The 19,778-nt window shown below is 37.5% G+C and overlaps 1 protein-coding gene across 1 annotated transcript in view; it reads left to right on the top strand.

The window, feature by feature from the left end:
• Positions 1-19,778, top strand: part of ADGRL4 (adhesion G protein-coupled receptor L4) — a 124,985-nt gene that overhangs the window by 67,556 nt on the left and 37,651 nt on the right. Inside the window, exons 5-9 of the mRNA XM_070746214.1 lie at positions 9,571-9,726; positions 10,477-10,544; positions 12,739-12,915; positions 13,012-13,195; positions 17,264-17,380. Coding sequence (XP_070602315.1) covers positions 9,571-9,726; positions 10,477-10,544; positions 12,739-12,915; positions 13,012-13,195; positions 17,264-17,380 — 702 coding nt within the window. The remainder of the gene's footprint in view (positions 1-9,570; positions 9,727-10,476; positions 10,545-12,738; positions 12,916-13,011; positions 13,196-17,263; positions 17,381-19,778) is intronic.

The following is a 19,778-nucleotide window of genomic DNA, read 5'->3' as shown; positions in this document are numbered from 1 at the left end:
CTGGAAACTTGTTTTATCAATAGCAATAACAACAGTATAAACCAATAGGAGAAATAGGGTGTTCTATGTAACATAAGAAGTGGACTAACTTTGCACTCTATATTGTATCCAACATGATAGAAGTCATTAATCATGGGGAAAACATTTGGTGGAATTCAGAATTATTGTCTCAAATAGTAAATGAAGACAAGCAATACAAGAAATCCTTACTAGTACTGCAGTGGAAAGTGGAATGCCAGAATGGTGTAATTTGGATTTGAAATAAGGTTCAAGTTTAAGCCCCAGTTCTATGCAGAATTCACCAGACAATTGTTACGGGGGGGGGGGGGGGTTAACTGTTGAAATATATTTGTTTTTGACCAATGGCAAATTAGTTGTGAATTACACAGCTTTCACAGTGATACAATACAATTACAGTTTTTTAAACCAACTCATCTGTAACATGAATGGATCTATGTTGCATTAATAGAAGGATACAAGCAAGATCAATCAAACAAGAATATCAAGGATACAATCAAGCATCAATAAATACAATACAATAAATACAATACAATACAATACAATATCAATAAATCAATACAATCAAGGATAAGATCAAGAGTAGTACCTCGTGATATGAACCCCTCATGATACGAACTTTCCGAGATACGAACCCGGGGTTCGGAAATTTTTTGCCTCTTCTTACGAACTTTTTCCGCCTTATGAACCTGCCGCCCAAACGCCAAACCCGGAGGTTCGGCAAAAGTTCAGGTTCAGGTGGCCGCCGAGAAGCCCCGCCACCCGGCTGTCACCTTTTGAAACAGCCGGGGGGCTTCTCTGCATTCTCCCGAATGCCGAACCCAGAAGTTCGGCAAAATTTCGGGTTTGGCATTCGGGTTCAGGAGAATGCCAAGAAGCCCTGGCCGCCCAGCTGTCAGCTTTGCAAAAGAGCCGCAGAGCTGTCGGACGGTCGGGAGGCTCAAACGGAGGTGGGGAATCCCAATAGGGAATTCCATGGGCAGAGCTTTGACGTCATGAAGACATCCTTCCTGGAGTCCATGTTTCAAAAGGCGACAGCTGGGTGGCGGGGCTTCTCGGCGGCCTCCTGAACACTGAACCTAGAAGTTCGGCAAAAGTTTAGGTTTGGCGTTTGGGTTCAGGAGAACACTGAGAAGCCCCCGGCTGTTTGAAAAGGTGACAGCCGGGCGGCGGTGCCCAGCGGAGCACCATTTTGGGGGGGGGGGGTTTCCTTGCACGCATTAATTGATTTTACATTGTTTTCTATGGGAAACATTGTTTTGTCTTACGAACTTTTCGCCTTACGAACCTCTTCCAGGAACCAATTAAGTTCGTAAGACGAGGTATTACTGTACAGGTTTATCTGATAGTCTGGTTATCTTTCAACCAATATTCCTTCCTACCATCATTTCTCATTATAATATTTAACTTTTTATTTCCATTCAATTGATGAATTAATAATTCAGGCATTAATCAAGCATTGTTTAATTTGAGACAGATTATATTATTATTTGACTTTTATTGATCTGATATTTTATTGGTATGATTGATCACTTGACTTGGTTAGGTAATGCACCAATTATCACATCAATCAAGAAGTAAACCTTCTATGCACAAAGTCCACACATGTGTTCTATAACTTTGTAAACAACCAACCAAAGACTCAAGATCCATCCAAACTGAACGGTAAAGACTATAATCATAAAACAGTTAAAGCCAACCTCTTTAACACATTCTTCAGCTCAATCTTTTTAAACAGCAACGGCTCATGCCCAATATTTCCTAGTCTTACCACAATCAACTTCAACAATCTAACACAAATTGATTTTACAGAAGATAATGTAAGAAAGGCATTATGCAACCTAAAACTGTTTCTATCTATTGGACCTGATGGACTATGTGCAGAGTTCTTAAAAAAGATCTCCACAAGAACCTCTAAGCATAATTTTTAAAAACTCCTTCAGGACTAGTCCTTATCCAACTTATGGTCATTAGTCACAGTCACCCCTATCTTCAAAAAAGGAGATCCAAGTAATGTTGAAAATTACAGACCAATTTCTTTGGAGTGTGTCATCTGCAAAGTCATGGAATCAATCATAAACCAATCCATTACACTCCACTTAGAAACTAATAACAAACAATTTTGTATCAGGAAAAAATTATGGTATAATCTGCAATTTTTACACTGCAACAACATACAGATCACTCAACTTGATCAGGGTAAAACAGTAGATGCATTTATAGACCAATTCTATAATACAGCTCACCTGTCTGGAACCCACATTGCATATCAGACATTAATACAATTGAGAGAGTCCAAAAATATTTCCCAAGAAGAGTCCTTCACTCCTCCACTCGCAATTCACCAGACTTGAAATACTGGGATTAGACAATTTACAATTATGTCACCTCCAATCTGATTTAAATGTAGTTCATAAAATCATATACCAAAATATCCTTCCTGTTAGTGACTATTTCAACTTCAGCTGCAGTAATACACAAACATGTAATAGATTCAAACTAAATGTAAACCACTCCAAACTCGACTGCAGAAAATACGAGTTCAGCAATAGAATGATCAATGCCTGGAATGCACTACTTGACTCTATGGTTTCTTTCTCAAACCCCAAAAACTTTAACCTTAGGCTATCTACAGTCAACCTCTCCCTATTTCACAGTGGTGTGCATAAGCACACCACTGTGTCTACAGTTCCTGTCCTACTGTCCTCTTTTATCCTAACTTTTTACTGATGTTATGTTCATACAAATTATCACTTTCCTATACATGTTTGACAAATAAATGAATGAATGAATGAACAAACAAACAAACAAACAAACAAACAAATGAGGTACTAATGCCACTCTGTAAAGCCTTAGTAAGAACATAAGAAGAGCCAAGCTGAATCAGGCCAAAGCCCATTGAATCCAGCATTCTGTGTCACACAGTGTCCCGCCAATTGTCCATGGGGATCTTGAGCAGAAAGAGAAGGCAAGACCCTCCCTTTCCCCTGATCCCCAACAAAGGGTACTCAAGGGAATCCTGCCTGCCTCAACCAACATAGGGGTGGCACATGGACATTCGTTTCAATAACCACTGATACACTTGGCATCCATGAATCTATCTAATCCTGCCTTGAAGCTATCAAGGCTGACAGCTGTCACAACCTTTTCTGGAAGTGAATTCCATAAACCAATGACCCTCTAGTAAGACCACACCTAGACCACATCCAATTTTGGTAAACACACTATCAAAGAGATATTGGGGAAAAGTGCAGAGAAGAACAACCAAGACAACATATGATGAACAGTTGCAAGTACTCAGCATGGCTAGTCTAGTGAAGAGAAGGTCAGAGTAGACATGATAGCAGTGTTTCAATACTTTGGGGGTTGCCACAGACAGAAGGAGCTCAAGCTATTTTTCCAGGAACCTGAAGGCCAGACAAGGAATAATGAATGGAAATTGATTAAGAAGAAATTCATCCTAGAAATAAGGAGAAATTTTTGGACAGTGAGAACAATCAACCAATGGAACAGCTTGCCTTCAGAAGTTGTGAGAGCCTCATCACTGGAATCTTTAAAAAATAAATGGTGCAGGGTCTCATGCTTGACCAGCAGTTGGATAAGAATACCTACTACAACATTCCTTACAACTCTGTTAATCTGTCAAACTGTTAATGTAAACGCCTTGAATGTTGAAAGGACTGATATTAAATAAACAGATAATTATGGCCCAGTGGCACTTCTGTACTTTAATAAAGTGTAGAAGATATCACCGAAAGGTAATTAGGAATTTATTTCAGAAAACGTCAAAGGCTTTAAATATATGCAGAAGTTCACAGCCATGACAGCTTAACAATATCAATTGTTTTCTTTAATCATGATTTTGCATCATTAATTATAGCCCAGATGATCCTTAGAAAATATTCAAGAATCATGTTCTAATTTTCAACATGTTGTATTTGATATATTTAATGAACATACATCACTGGCAATTCACCTAGAAATTTGAATGTGGCTCCCTGTTGTATAGGTAATAGAAAATACTTTGTATCTTCCAGCATTAACATCACCTTAGTGATTAACCCAAAGAAGGTGAAAAATATGTGTATTAAAGTCCACAATTGCTTGCAAAAAGGAAAAATAAGTTATATAAATCACCAAATGTTCAAATACATTGCAGGTTCTTAACAGATAACCATATTAATTTATCTTTTTACAATTAAACTTCATATTTTTCAATACCTCTTAAAGTTGGGAGGTGTTAAGCTTCTAAATAAAAAGAAAAAAAGATCTCAGAGCTTTATGTGGCTGTCAAAAGCTTTAGGCACAACTTTGAGAAATCTCTGAAAGTTGTTACCAAATTTAATTAGTTATTGAATTTATATCTCACTCTTGGCAATTTACAATATGGAGGGAATGAGTTCATCATATGATAAAAAACTAAACTAAACTAAATCATAAACTCAACAATCACAGAGCAATAAAAAAAATAAAAATTGAGAAGTAACAACAACAGCAACAACAACAGTTGGACAGGACCTTGGAGGTCTTCTAGTCCAACCCCCTGCTAATAAATCAGAGGTGAGTAAGTAATTCAGAGGTGTCAAACACACAAAGTGCCTGCTGACCGCAACACTCACAAGTGTGTGACCCAAACCATATTAAAATGCAATGGGGACATATTTAAGAAATTAAGTTTTTAAAAAAATAATGAAATGTATAATTATTGTGACCATAATCTTTTATTATAAAAGGCAATCTTTTATCCAAAATCTGTCCTTTTAGATTTATTTTTAACAACTTGCTTTTCACCTTTATTTTGGTTGTTTCACTTTTATTGTACAAATGGTGCCATTAATTCAGTCTTTCACATTCATATGAAAAATATTGAACTGAATTCTCCATTTAAAATACATTTATATATACTGTTGTAGATATCTTTGTAGAGTTGCAAAACTGCATTTTGTACAGTTTTTCTTGAGTTATAAACATAAACAATGTTTTGTTTATCCCTAAGATCACCTTCTAGATTTTCCCCTTTTTAGGTATATCCATTTTTCCCCAAGAAAATATGGTCACTGTATGCATAATCTGACATTTTAAAATTTGATGATTATTTAAATTAAATAAAGTAAATAGCTTATTTTCTTGAAAATGAAAAAGAAAATAGAATCTGTTTGCATTTCATAAGACTATAAATTTAGCACTTAGACTTATATGCTGTTTCACGGTGATTTACAGCCCTCTCTAAATGGTTTACAGAGTCAGCATATTTCCCTCAACAATATGGGTCCTCATTTTATTGACTTTGGAAAGATGGAAGGGTGAGTCAACCTTGAGACTGAGTCAACCTTGAGACTGAACCACTGCGGCACTATGGCTCTTTATTATAGACAGTGAAGGGCTACCAAATTTTTTACTACCACACTGTGGGCATGGCTTATGCAGGATGCCCTGCATTTTCTTTCAACATCTTTCAGTGCAAATTGGGTGCTCTGGGGTGGAGCTCCATTTTCATTATTCCACTGCATCCCCCCACCTCCCTGTCTGGGCAGCAACCCACCCTTGATTATAGATCTATTTATCTACTATTTCATTTTTATACAGATGCACATTGGTTAGATTCCTGATTAAAACCAAAAGAAGTCATCAGGATAATGATCTCAAATAATGCAGGCCCAATGTTACACTAGGAGCATAACATCATTAATTAAATTACTCCATCGTAAACACAACTAAAGGCAAAACAATTACAGTGCTTAACCAAAAGGCCCTTCAGAACAGCTCTATTTTAGCTGCTTCTCTGAAAGAGAGGATTGATGTTCTACGTTGTCATGTGGATTTGTAATTTCAGCCGACATAATAGAAGTTTCAGATTCAGGTATAATAAATTAAATGTGTGCTCATTATTGCTCTTTGCTCATGGGGTTTGTAGAAAATCTGTTGTAGGTCTATATTTCAAGCTTTACCCTTGAGCTCATAATAATCCAATTGAATTAGCGTATGTTAGACACTGTTTTCCCTGGATGTCTTCGATAAAATGAACATGCAGGCAGGGAATCCAGTCACTGTATAGGCCTCGTTCAAATCCACTGTGATTTTATTGAATGCCTGCCTGCGGCCTCTGTGTAATCAGGGATTTTTTTTAAGCCAGAAATTTGTAACCTAGAACATCACGTTTGCCCATTTCATTGAAATATTTCCATACATATATCTGAACGCCATGCAAATATGTAACTTTCATTCCCCAATGTGTCCTCATTCGCTATGGATATGAAAACAGATTTACTATATAAGACACAGGAGGAAAGTGTCACAAACATATTGGATTTTATTTTCCTTTAAAAAGAATAGCTGGATCCAGGCTTTCATAATTAATCTCTATGCTTTTATTTAAAATTTTCTACCCAGTCTTATTTTCCCTGTCATATTTTCATTCCATATTATTCTGGCTTATCCTAGCTTTTCCTTGTGCAATCCACTTCCTAGTTCACCTTTTCTCAATGCAGAGCTCAAATTCTCAAAGAAATGGTGGCTGCAGAAGTGGGTGCCTCCCAGTTCAGACCAGTTCACCCAAACCTGTAGCAATCCATGGTCATGTCACCACGAGATCATGGATCTGATTCAGTTGATGCCAATCTCTGGGCGCCACCATCTTGGATTGCTGGTTTTTTATTGTTTTGAATTTTTTTATTTTTTTTCCTTTCTCTGTGCGCTTGGAAGTGGGCCCTCCCTTCCACCTCTGAGTTTATACAGATCTTTATTACTTCTTCTGAAGCCCAGCTGATCCGTTCCACAGCTGTTTTTCATGCTCCTTTCTTTGTTTACAATATGGAAGCACTTGATTTAACTACTGAGAATGGCAATCTGTAAAACATGCACTTTAGTGACATTCTGGTCACAATTCAAAGTGTTGATAATGACCTATAAAGCCCTACATGGCATCGGATCAAAATACCTTCGGGACCATTTTCTGCTGCACAAATCCCAGCGGCCGATCAGATCCCATAGAGTTGGACTTCTCCGGGTCCCATCGACTAAACAATGTTGTTTGATGGGACCCAGGGGAAGAGTCTTCTCTATGGTGGCCCTGGCCCTCTGGAATCAACTCCCCCTCGAGATCAGGACTGCCCCCCCTCTTTCGTAAGTCTTTCAAAAACCACTTATGTCGCCAGGCCTGGGGTAACTGATGTATCCCCTTGCTAATAAGATTTTATGTATGGTATGATTGGGTTGTGTGGTTATTTTAAATTATATGGGTTTTTAGACAGAGTTTTTAATTACTGGATTTGTCATATATTGTTCACTATTGTTGTGAGCCACCCCGAGTCTTCAGGGCGGCATACAAATAAATTATTATTATTATTATTATTATTATTATTATTATTATTATTATTGTGAACTGGTGAGTACAGTAATAATAATAATAATAATAATAATAATAATAATAATAATAATAATAATAATTATTATTATTATTATTATTATTATTATTATTATTATTATTATTAATTAGATTTGTATGCCACCCGTCTCCGAGGACTCACAACAATAAAATATCATATACAACAATAAAATATCATATACAAATCCGAGGACTCACAACAATAAAATATCATATACAAATCCAATATTAAAACAGTCTTTTAAAAAAAACCTATTAAAACAGTCATACAGCCCAAACACACCATCCATAAAATCAAAGGCAGCTAAGGATATATCAATTCCTCCAGGCTGTTCCCCTGGGTCCCACCAGACAGCATTGTTTCATCAACGAGACCCGGAGAAGGCCAACTCTATGGGACCTAATCGGTTGCTGGGATTAGTGTGGCAGCAGACAGTCCCAGAGGTATTCTGGTCCCAATGCCATGTAGGGCTTTACAGGTCATAATCAACACTTTGAATTGTGACCGGAAATTGATTGGCAGCCAGTGCAAGCTGCGGAGTGATGACGAAACATGGGCATATCTGGGAATGCCCATGATAGCTCTCGCAGCCACATTCTGCATGATCTGAAGTTTCCGAATACTTTTCAAAGGTAACCCCATGTAGAGCAAAGGAGAACGGAGTGCGGAGAATGAAGAAAGGGAAGAGAAAGAGGAGGAGATGAGAAGAGGAAAGGAAAGGAAAGAAAAGAAAAGAAAGGGAAAGAAAAGAAAAGAAGTGAAGCAAGATGGATAGACTCAGTTAAGCAGCAATGAGTGCACCTTTAGATAACTTATAAGACCAGATTAGGAGATAGATCATCAAGGACATTTATCTAAGTGGTTATAAGAGTTACAACTTGATGGCACATAATCAATCAATTTTCAACTAGATCATAGAGTAAAAGTAACTGAACCAAGGTTACACAATTATTTCCTGTGCCTAAAGGAGTAATAGAATGTGAGTCTACCTGCTTTTTGTCCATCATCTTGTACACTGGTTTTGTATTATTATGTTATGTTATGTTGTGTTGTGTTGTGTTGTGTTGTGTTGTGTTATGTTATGTTATGTTATGTTATATTATATTATATTATATTATATTATATTATATTATATTATATTATATTATATTATATTATATTATATTATATTATATTATATTATATTATATTATATTATATTATATTATATTATATTATATTATATTATATTATATTATATTATAAAACATTTTCCACGCTATGCCCCAAAAGCAAAGGGGAAATATAATCTTTCATAGTGAAATTGAAGAAGCTCCACTAGCTACCACGTATTTTAATAGCTTTATTTATAATTCTAATAAAAACAAAACATATCACATAAACCTAAGATCCACTGTGGCATGTGTGTGTGTGTGTGTGTGTGTGTGTGTGTGTGTCAAGGTGACCTGGATTGCACCAAGGAAAAGCATAGCATTAAACTGAATGCAAAACTTTTGATCCATTTGAAATGGTAAGGAAAGCTGTTTTACTTATTCCAGATAGTTCAACATGAATAATTCACATTCTGCTATTACAATAATTAATATGCAGCAATTTCAAAACATGAAAAGGTATAAATTAACAGTAAGATATCAAATCTTGCAAACCGTTATACAATTTTAATGTCAAGAATCCTTATTTTAGAAAAAAGTATAAATGGGAACTCAAGTATCCAAGGTTAAAGGATAAGCTTAGTTTTATACTTTTCTTGCAATTAAGTTGGGGGGGGATTTTAATGGAACTTTCAACTGAACTTGAAATATATAATAAAGAATAAAGATAATGTAATTCTTTGTGAAGGGCATTTCATTCATTGGAAAAAAAACTCTGTACACTATAAACAAACTGAAATTAGAGCCCAGTTTACAATTAACAGTCAAATACTTTCCAAACAGGTATGAGGCATGGTTACCATCTGTTTCCAAAACTACAAATTGTTTACGCAATCTTATAATGGTATATTTTCCTGCCAGTTGGAAGAAGAGATTAGTTTTCTTAAAATTATTATTTTTAGGACTCACTGTGTCCAGAAAGTATGGATATGTTGTTGGCTTGCTATCAAAACTGCAATAAAGTGTTCATATGTACAAGCTTTTTAAAAAAAATCAATTTCTCTCATAATTGCCAGATATAGATGAGTGCAGCGAACTGGGAGCCATTGACTGTGGAGATCATGCACAATGTGTCAATATGGATGGAGAATACACCTGTACCTGTAACGAAGGTTATCAACCATCCACAGGAAAATTACAATTTAAGCCAAATGATGGTACTTCCTGCCAAGGTAAATTATATTATGGTTTATCTGTTATTATAGAAGGGTCTCTTATGAGAGGCCCACCAATGTCTGTTCAGTGTTGCCTAGATTAATCAGCTGGATATGAAAATGTAGTAATGCGTGAATACTCAGATACAGTATATATATATATAGGGTATGTCTGCCTGTTGAAATACATAAGTCATTTCCCTGCATACAATGAAAGTTAAGTGGATCTCAACATAACTGACTTCACCAGCAAGAGATCAGATTCCTGCAGTGATTTACATGTGGGTAATCATCCAATTATGCAAATATCACAAATGGCCTCCTTTGCAAGATGGTGTCATCCAGCAAAGGCTTTAAATTGGTGCACATCATGCAACAAAGTGATTTACTTACACAAATGATGGGAACCACTGCAGGGACACACCTTTGAATGTAATGCATATTCTTGAATAAAGCCAACACATGCACACACACATAGACTCCAAGTCAATCTGCTAAAACATGAATTCCCTGTCATTATAAAAGAGAAATTTGCTTTTCTTCTGTATTGTGCCACTGTGCTGTTAAATAGACAAATTACACTGAATGATTTTCAGTAGCCTACTTTTGGCAATTAAAGCTTATATATTTGTCTTTAAGGAGCACTTTACATATTGGCCTTTGTGAAAGCATGAAGCCACTGAGGCTTTCTTTCATTGACTAGAAATTGACTATGTATAATTATCACGTTATGGCATATTAATTACTCTCTTTTTTTCTTTCCTGCAGCAATACCAACAACAACCTGTGAAGTGAACAACTGTATAATTAAAAATATTAACCAAACTTTAGCTAAAGTAAGTAAGATTTACATAGGTATATATTTGTTGTCAGAAGCTCCTAGTTTGGTGTAAATGCTTAAACTAGAGCAGGAGTGTCAAACTCACATCATCCTGATGGTGTCATGTGACATATCAGAACTTTTTCTCCCTTCGTTAAACCAGACATGGGCATGGCCAGCACATGATGCATCTGCCCAAGGACCAAGATTTTGACAGCCCTGAACCTTATTCTGTCATTAAATTAATTAAATGGATTTTTTGAGTTTATTGGTATTAGTCTATATCAGTGATAGTGAAGTTATGACATGGGTGCCACAAGTGGCACATGGAGCCATATCTGTTGGCATGTGAGCTGTTGCCCTAGCTCAGCTCCAACGTACATGTGTGTGACAGCCAGCTGATTGTTGGCTCCCACAGAGGCTCTGGGAGGGCGTTTTTGGCTTCCTGAGAGCCTCCGGGGGATGGGGAAGGGTGTTTTTACCCTCTCCCCAGCTCCAGGGAAGCCTTTGGAGCCTGGGGAGGGTGAAACATGAGCCTACTGGGCCCACCAGAAGTTGGGAAACAGGCTGTTTCTGGCCTCCAGAGGGCTTTGGGGGGGTAGGGGAAGGTGTTTTCTCCCTCTCTAGGCATTGAATTATGGATGTGGGCACTCGCCCATGCGCAATAGTGTGCATGCATGCTCTTTCAGCACCTGAAAAGGTGCACCATCACTGGTCTATATCCATGATGGTGAATCTATGGCATGTGTGCCAGAGATGGCACACAGAGACATCTCTGTGGCCTGTGAGCCATTCTCCTGTTGAGCTCTACTACTCAGCAGGTCTTTGAGTTTTTGCCGTGCATGTGAGGGGGGGACAGGGGGCCATATGTACATGCACAAGAAGGCAAGTACATGCATGGGGCACATGTGGTGGTGCGTGCGGGAGTGCTTGTGGGGGCATGTGTGCATGGGGGCAGGGCACATGCTGGGGGTTCAAGGCATGGACACATTCACACACACACACACTCATGCTTTGAGCACTCGGTCTGGAAAAGGTTAGCCATTACTGGTCTATATCTTCCCATAGAATTATGTTTAAGAGAACATGGTACAGTTCAAAAGTTGTTGAAGAAAAATAGGGAATAAATGTAATGAGTAAGTAATTGCTATCACAATTCTATAATATACATTTATTGCAATCTTTTCATATCCGTTTATGATAATGTACCAGACACAGTGGCTTGTAACCTTGAATTAATTTAATTTAGGGCATTTTATAGGCATCTGATTAATTGACCCAACTTATGGGGTTAAAGTGACAGAGCACAGAATTGTAGAATGAAAATACCCGACAGTGTGTGGCAAGAAGAAACCCAAAAGGGTTGATTATATGATTATATGATTTTTTGAATTTGGATTCATTGTAGTTTCCTGTACTTACTTAAATTTTATGAAAGCTTCAAAGGCTATATAATGCCACATCCAGAACAAAAATAAAATGGACTTTCTTCATACAAAGCTAGTATTCATTTCTTCTGGAAGCTAGAGAACCTTTACAAAACTTAATTACAACTTTCTTTCCCATATAAAAGTTTGATAAATTGCCAATGCACTTGTATTTTCAATAAAAGGTTTTATATATGCTGTCTCATGGAATCAGGCTATAATTCAAGCAAGGTTAGATATTCTACAAACACCCAATCCATCTTTTAACATTAATGATATTTCCCACACTAAATTTTCTCACAACTCATTCCACAACAAGAGAAAGAGAGAAATAATATATATTTAGTTATCTTTCTTGTTTAAATCTATGGATTATTTCAGCCACATATAACAGAAATACCCTGAAATTGATATACAGAATTGATAATTAGAATTAAATTTATCCTGGAGCAAATATTCATCTAAGGGTAAGAATTGCTGGGTAGAAATAATCTTTAGGTATCAAGCAAAACGTTCTTAGTGCAAAATTGGGAGATAACCTTACTTGGAGATATTTATTACTATCCAGAAATTCATACCAAGGTTACGTTTGAATCCAGGCCTTCTCTGTGTAGACAACCTATATTTTATCCACCATAAAATTCTCTCTTTCAAGCTCAGAAAAAAACAAAAACAAAACCAAAATGGTAGTAGCAACTTTTAAACTATCAATTGAGTATTATGATTTTTTGTTTTAAATGAAGTATTGGATGACATGCGTAATGGTTTAAAACTTTCTTTCAGATTGGTGAATTAAATGATCCTCTGGCTGTCTTACAAGAAATCCACAAGAACAGCATAGGACTCATTACACCAGTTGAAGTAATTTCTTATGTGGAAATGTTACATGTACCATTTGCCTTGCTGAGTATCACAAATTACACCATTTCTGATGAGAGGCTTAGAAATCAAACTCTTAACGTGAGTGAACTGGGATTTAAGTTTTGGTTACTTACAAGATATCTTATTCAGGATACAGCATACAACGTTAACATCATCTTTTTATTAACCCAACAGGAATTTGTTAGTACTGTTAATAACTTTGTTCAGGAAGATAAGAAAGCAGCTTGGGAGGCAGTCCCAGCAGACATCAGAAGAAGAAGCCTCACCAAATTGATGCATACTACTGAGGAAACAACAGCCTTCCTATCTCAGAATTTCCCAAAGATGGCAGAAGTAAACATTAATGCTAGTGATATGGGTATGCACAGGGAAACAAAAGATGGGTTGTTGTTCTTCTTGCTTGCTTGATTTTTTTGCATCCTTGCAGACAAATTGTTGATATTAGAAGCAGAATTGTACGTTTGTTCTCGACTGTTTGAAATCCAATGGATGTGAGCTATTTATTCTTGGTACAGTGATACCTTGTATTACAAACTTAATTGGACGAGGTTCTTAAGGTGAAAAGTTTGTAAGACGAAACAATGTTTCCCATAGGAATAAATGGAAAAGCGATTAATGCGTGCAAGCCCAAAATTCACCCCTTTTGCCAGCCGAAGCGCCAGTTTTTGCACTACTGGGATTTCCCTGAGGCTCCCCTCCATGGGAAACCCCATCTCCATGTGATACTGCAGGGAAATCCCAGCAGGGGAATCCCAACATCACAAAAATGAGCACTTCGCTGGCAATGGAAGTCCAGAGGTGGGGTTTCCCAGCGAAGGGAGTATCAGTGAAATCGCAGCATCGCAAAAACACTGAAGTCCTTGAAACCCCACCTCTGGACCTCTGTGTTTTTGCAATGCTGTGATTTCACTGAGGCTCCCCTCACTGGGAATCCCCACCTCTGGACTTCCGTTGCCAGCGAAGCACCCGTTTTTGCACTGCTGGGATTCCCCTGCAGCATCACAAAAACACAGAAGTCTGGAGGTGTGGTTTCCCATGGAGGGGAGCCTCAGAGGAAACCCAGCAGCACAAAAACGGGTGCTTCACTGGCAACGGAAGTCCGGAGGCAGGGCATCCCAGCGGTGGTGGTGGGTTTGTAAGGTGAAAATAGTTTGTAAGAAGAGGCAAAAAAAATCTTAAACCCCGGTTTGTATCTCGAAAAGTTTGTATGACGAGGCGTTTGTAAAACAAGGTATCACTGTATTTAGAACTGAATTTTCAGGCATGCATTAGGGAGAACCTTAGCTAAACCTTTCTCCAGAAATGGATAGACTGCACACACTTCTTTTCTGACCTGATCAATCCCATTTCTCAGGTTAGACAGCCTCTGGCTTGCCAGTGGCATGAAAGTCTTTAACCTCTTCCAATGAGAGAAACACCTCTACAAGCAGCCTATGAATTTGTTTCATTACAGTCTCTTAATATACGAGGAGTATAAAGGTAGGAGTATATACGACCACAAATCAGCCCAAAATTTCTGTTGCTTAACATTTGTTAAGTGAATTTGGCCCTATTTTATGACTATAATCACTGCAGTTGTTAATTTAGTAACATGGTAACAAGATAACATAGTAACAAGCAATGGAAACTGCAGTTTAATGTTTCCAAATGTAAAATAATGCACTTGGGGAAAAGGAATCCTCAATCTGAGTATTGCATTGGCAGTTCTGTGTTAGCAAAAACTTCAGAAGAGAAGGATTTAGGGGTAGTGATTTCTGACAGTCTCAAAATGGGTGAGCAGTGTGGTCGGGCAGTAGGAAAAGCAAGTAGGATGCTTGACTGCATAGCTAGAGGTATAACAAGCAGGAAGAGGGAGATTGTGATCCCCTTATATAGAGCGCTGATGAGACCACATTTGGAATACTGTGTTCAGTTCTGGAGACCTCACCTACAAAAAGATATTGACAAAATTGAATGGGTCCAAAGACGGGCTCCAAGAATGGTGGAAGGTCTTAAGCATAAAACGTATCAGGAAAGACTTAATGAACTCAATCTGTATAGTCTGGAGGACAGAAGGAAAAGGGGGGCATGATCGAAACATTTAAATATTTTAAAGGGATAAACATATATCCATTGTAAGATAAAATACAGGAAATAGTATAAGGGCAGACTAGACGGACCATGAGGTCTTTTTCTGCCGTCAGTCTTCTATGTTTCCATGGTTGTTAAGTGAATCTGGTTTCCCCATTGATGTTGCCTGTCAGAAGCTGATGACCTGACTCCAAAGCACTGAAACTATCATAAATATGAATCAAACATCTGGATTTTGATCACGTGGCCATGGGATACTGCAATGTTCATAAGTATGAAAAATGGTGATAAGCCACTTTTTTCAGTGGTGTTGTAACTTCAAATGATCACTAAACGAATGGTTGTAAGTCAAGGATTACCTGTAGTTCTTTCAATTGGCCAAATGCATGAATCAGAATAGGAAAAAGACTACCCTTTCCTCATGTTCAAACCATCCATATTCTACTGATGATGTCCCTCAATATCCAATAGTGTTCCAATATCCAACAGTGTTCTAATATCTCATGGGCTGCTATTCTCCCAAGCAACTGAGAGTAGGAGATAAAATAATGGGTGGAGACTAAACAAGGAGAGAAGCAACCTAGATCTAAGAAGTTTCCTGACAGAACAACTAATGAGTGGAATAACTTGCCTTCAGAAGTTGTGAATGGTTCAATACTGGAAGTTTTTATGAAGAGATTGGACAACCATTTCTATGAAATGTTATAGAGCAGGGCTGTCAAACTTGCATCATCATGGTGGCATCACATGATGTACTGGTACTTTCCCCCTCTTTGCTAAACTAGGCAGGGGTGTGACACATCTGGCCAGTGGACCATGAGTTTGACACCCCTGGCATATAGTTTCCTATCTGAGCAGGGGGTTGGGCTACAAGACCTATAAGGTCTCTTCTAACTCTGTTCTGTTCTGTTCTAGTCCAGTCCAGTCCATTTCATTCCACTCTACTCCGCTCCATTTCATTCTATTCTATTATATTCTGGAAAAAGGAGAACCTCTTTCTTAGGTGCTGGAAAAGTCTTTAATGAGAACCTGCAAATTGAAAACCATCATTTTAAAAAAATAAATAACTAAACAAAAGTTCTGCATAAGTAGGTGTATGCTGCTAAGTAATCCCAACCCCTCAATCAAACATTTGTTTGTTTATAAAAATAATGCTCATTGCTCATTGCTCATTTTTATTGTTTTAGACAGGATTAAAGCATTGGACTGAAATGTAAAGCTAAAAGGTTTCATGTGCTACTTTCTCATTTCTACTCTGCAGTGGGGGTTGATATTTGGTCTGTTTGTTTTTGACAACAAATATCATTAGAATCCAATGCATGCCTTTATCTTCACATAAACGCACACTGAATGGATTGCAAAATAAATACTTTCAAAGGTATTGTCTCCTGTGCTTTTAAAGAAATTGGTATTCACTTTCAGAAATGCATTTTTAATAAAGTGGAAGCACTTCTGAAAGCAGCTTTCGTTATTCTTTACCAAACCTCACTTAATGCAAAGCAAATTAGAGGTTACATTTTCCCCCCCTCAGGCAAAGAATGAAAAGGAACAAATATGGAATTAAAGGACATCCACCTACCATGAATAACATGGTCCTAGAGTTTAAAACACATGAGCAAAATAGTAAAACGGGCTATGGATCAGTGCTGGGGGTGGAGTCGAAAGGACAAAGGATGAAGCATATTGCATGATATTGTGTTAATGCATTAACATTATGCATTAATATGAATGCACAATATTAATACTGACATTAATTTATGTACTTGAACATTGAGAAATGCAGGCACACACAATAAGATCATTCACATAATAGGCTGTGCTGTTATTTGGGTACCGCTGCACTCTGCTGTGGAATTACTGGATTGAAGGGGTTTTTTTAAACATTATTAACATGTTTTTGAAGCTGTAATAAATGTAAAGCCCAGTGTACAGGTAGATCACAACTTATAATATTTCATTTAGTGTCCGTCCGGCTCTGAGAAAAGTGACTTATGACCATTTTTCCAATATATGACCGTTGCAGCATCCCTAAGTACCATGATCAAAGTTCAAATGCTTAGCAACTGACTCATATTTGTGATGGTTGCAGTGTCCCGGAGTCACGTGATTCCTCCTTTGCAACTTTTTGACAACCAAAGTCAATATAGAAACCAGATTCACTTAACAACTGTGTAACAACTGTAAGTGATTCACTTAATAATTGTGGCAAGAAAGTTTATAAAATGGAACATTTTTTTGCTTCGGTTCAATTTGTGGCCATACGCCGAAAACTGCCTGCAATAGTTCTTACAGAACTTTATATTAAGCTAGTGTTCAGTGTAATTGTTATTACATTATTCCACTTTTTATTTTTCAGCTGTAAGATTTTATACTTTTGACACGGAGAAGGTAAACATCATCAACCAAAATACTCAGATGGGAGGAGACAGTATTAAGATCTCGGCAAAGAAAAAGGAAATATCAGCTGCTAAAGGTTAGGATGGTGGTTTGGGGCTGTTGGTACAATATCTGGACTCAATGGAAAACCCTCTCTTTTTCTAAGATTCATCAGCCATATTGCTCCACTTGTGAAATCCAGTATAAAGTTATAAATAGATGAAATGGAGCATGGAAAAAAATTGATGCCATTCTGGGATTTTCATTCTCACACTAATAAATCTTCATAAGTATTTTATGGTCTGTTGCATACATTGACTGGTAATGAGCTTGTGAAAACTACATTTGTCTATAAGGAAACCTTTTCCTTAGATTTCAGAGGAACAATCATTGGCAAACAGTCCCCTGTTTCTCTTGAATCCTGAGCAGAATCACTGAACAGTGTTTCTCAACCTTGATGGCTTAAAGATGAGTGGACTTCAACTCCCAGAAGTCCTCAGCTATATTCTGGGATTTGAAGTCCACACATCTTAAAGCCTCCAAGGTTGAGAAATACTGGTGCAGAAGGTCTCCATCATTTTGGTCATGGTTTCAGTCACTAGTTTCTGAAGTGATATTTGGGCGGCATACCTTGCGGTGAAATTCTAAAGGATAAATAAGCCTTAAAAGGAGAAGCTGGTAAATTAAATACTGAAATCACAAGCACAAACTCCTTGGAAAAAGAAGAAAAAATAGGGAAATCACAGTGTCAAAAAATAAAATGGAAATAGGATAGAAAATGGAAACAGAGAAGGAGGAATACAAACTGCTAGTGTGAGGTTGTAAGGATAGACACAGGAAGGCTAAAATTTAGAATGAGAAGAAGATGGTGAAAATGAAATTGCCTGGTATCTTAATTATCTTCTCTCAGAAGGAAGAGTTCCTTTTATAAGCTAGTGTCAAACTCTGATTTCTGAAGTAGGCTTGCTTCCCTATTCACAGCTTGTGGTTCACAGAAAATGTGGTTAGTTAGAAATGGAAGCAAATATTTTGATGCCATCCTGGCAGCTATGCCAAAGTATCAGAGTATGCTTATGAGTTACATCTGAACTCTTTGTATGAACTGACCTCGAAATTAGCCTCCTATTGATTGCTCCTTTCTCCATATTGTACACAATATTTAATGTGACTTTCTGTCTCAGCAGGAGCGCCAAACATAAATGCTTTCAGAGCTTAGTGTTGATCATAACAATAGAGGGAGGCAATATTCTTGGCAAGGTATAAATGCACTTGGATAGACTGTATTTAAGTTTAAATGATGAGAAGTAAGGAATGCAAATTACTGGATTTTAAAAGCATTTGCTGGGGTTTTCCTATATTTCATAAACATTATGATCATCCTTCTGTCCTTACCATTTCCAAGCAAAGTCACTTGTTAGGAAAATATATAGTTCTATGTTTGTGTGTATGTTTGGTTTTATAATAGGGGTTTTTAGTTGTTTTTTTATTATTGGATTGTATATGTTGTGTTTATTATTGTTGTTAGCCGCCCCGAGTCTATGGAGAGGGGCGGCATACAAATCCAATAAATTATTATTATTATTATTATTATTATTATTATTATTATTATTATTATTATTATTTTCAGCATGTTGTCCAGTTCATAAGAGCTATATTGCTTGGGGAATTATATGAGCAGGGGAGGTTTGCGGGGCTTAAAAAAAGAGGAGGAAAATCATAACTGTGTGAATGAAATCTTGAACCTTGGTTTCTGTTTTTTGTTTTTTTACATTAACCTTTTGGATGATGCATCTAAAAGTGAGGTGGAGGTTCACGTGCATAATTGCAATGCGCAATGTGGATAACCCTTGTCTGATACAGAAAACTAAGCCCCTAATGCCTAGAACAGTGATGGCGAACCTTTTTTTCCTCAGGTGTGTGAGTGTCCACACCCATAATAACCAGTCTGCATTGGTAGCCGATCAGTTTCCGGTCACAATTCAAAGTGTTGGTTATGACCTATAAAGCCCTTCATGGCACCAGACCAGATTACCTCAGGGACCGCCTTCTGCTGCACGAATCTCAGCGACCAGTTAGGTTCCACAGACTGGGCCTTCTCCGGGTCCCGTCGACTAAACAATGTCATTTGGTGGGACCCAGAGGAAGAGCCTTCCCTGTGGCAGCCCTGACCCTCTGGAACCAGCTCCCCCTGGAGATTAGAACTGCCACCACCCTCCTTGCCTTTCGTAAACTCCTTAAAACCCACCTCTGCCGTCAGGCATGGGCGAATTGAGACATCTCCCCCAGGCCTATACAGTTTATGTATGGTATGTTTGTGTGTATGTTTGCTTTGAAGAATGGGGTTTTTAGTGTTTTTAAAATTATTAGATTTGTCTTGAATTGTTTTATTGTTGTTGTGAGCCGCCCCGAGTCTACGGAGAGGGGCGGCATACAAACAAATAAACAAACAAACAAACAAACAGACAAATAAATAAATAAATAAATAAATAAATAAA

Source organism: Erythrolamprus reginae, chromosome 3 (assembly GCF_031021105.1).
Source record: "Erythrolamprus reginae isolate rEryReg1 chromosome 3, rEryReg1.hap1, whole genome shotgun sequence".
Taxonomy (NCBI): domain Eukaryota; kingdom Metazoa; phylum Chordata; class Lepidosauria; order Squamata; family Dipsadidae; genus Erythrolamprus; species Erythrolamprus reginae.
This window is presented reverse-complemented; position numbering and strand designations above follow the sequence as displayed.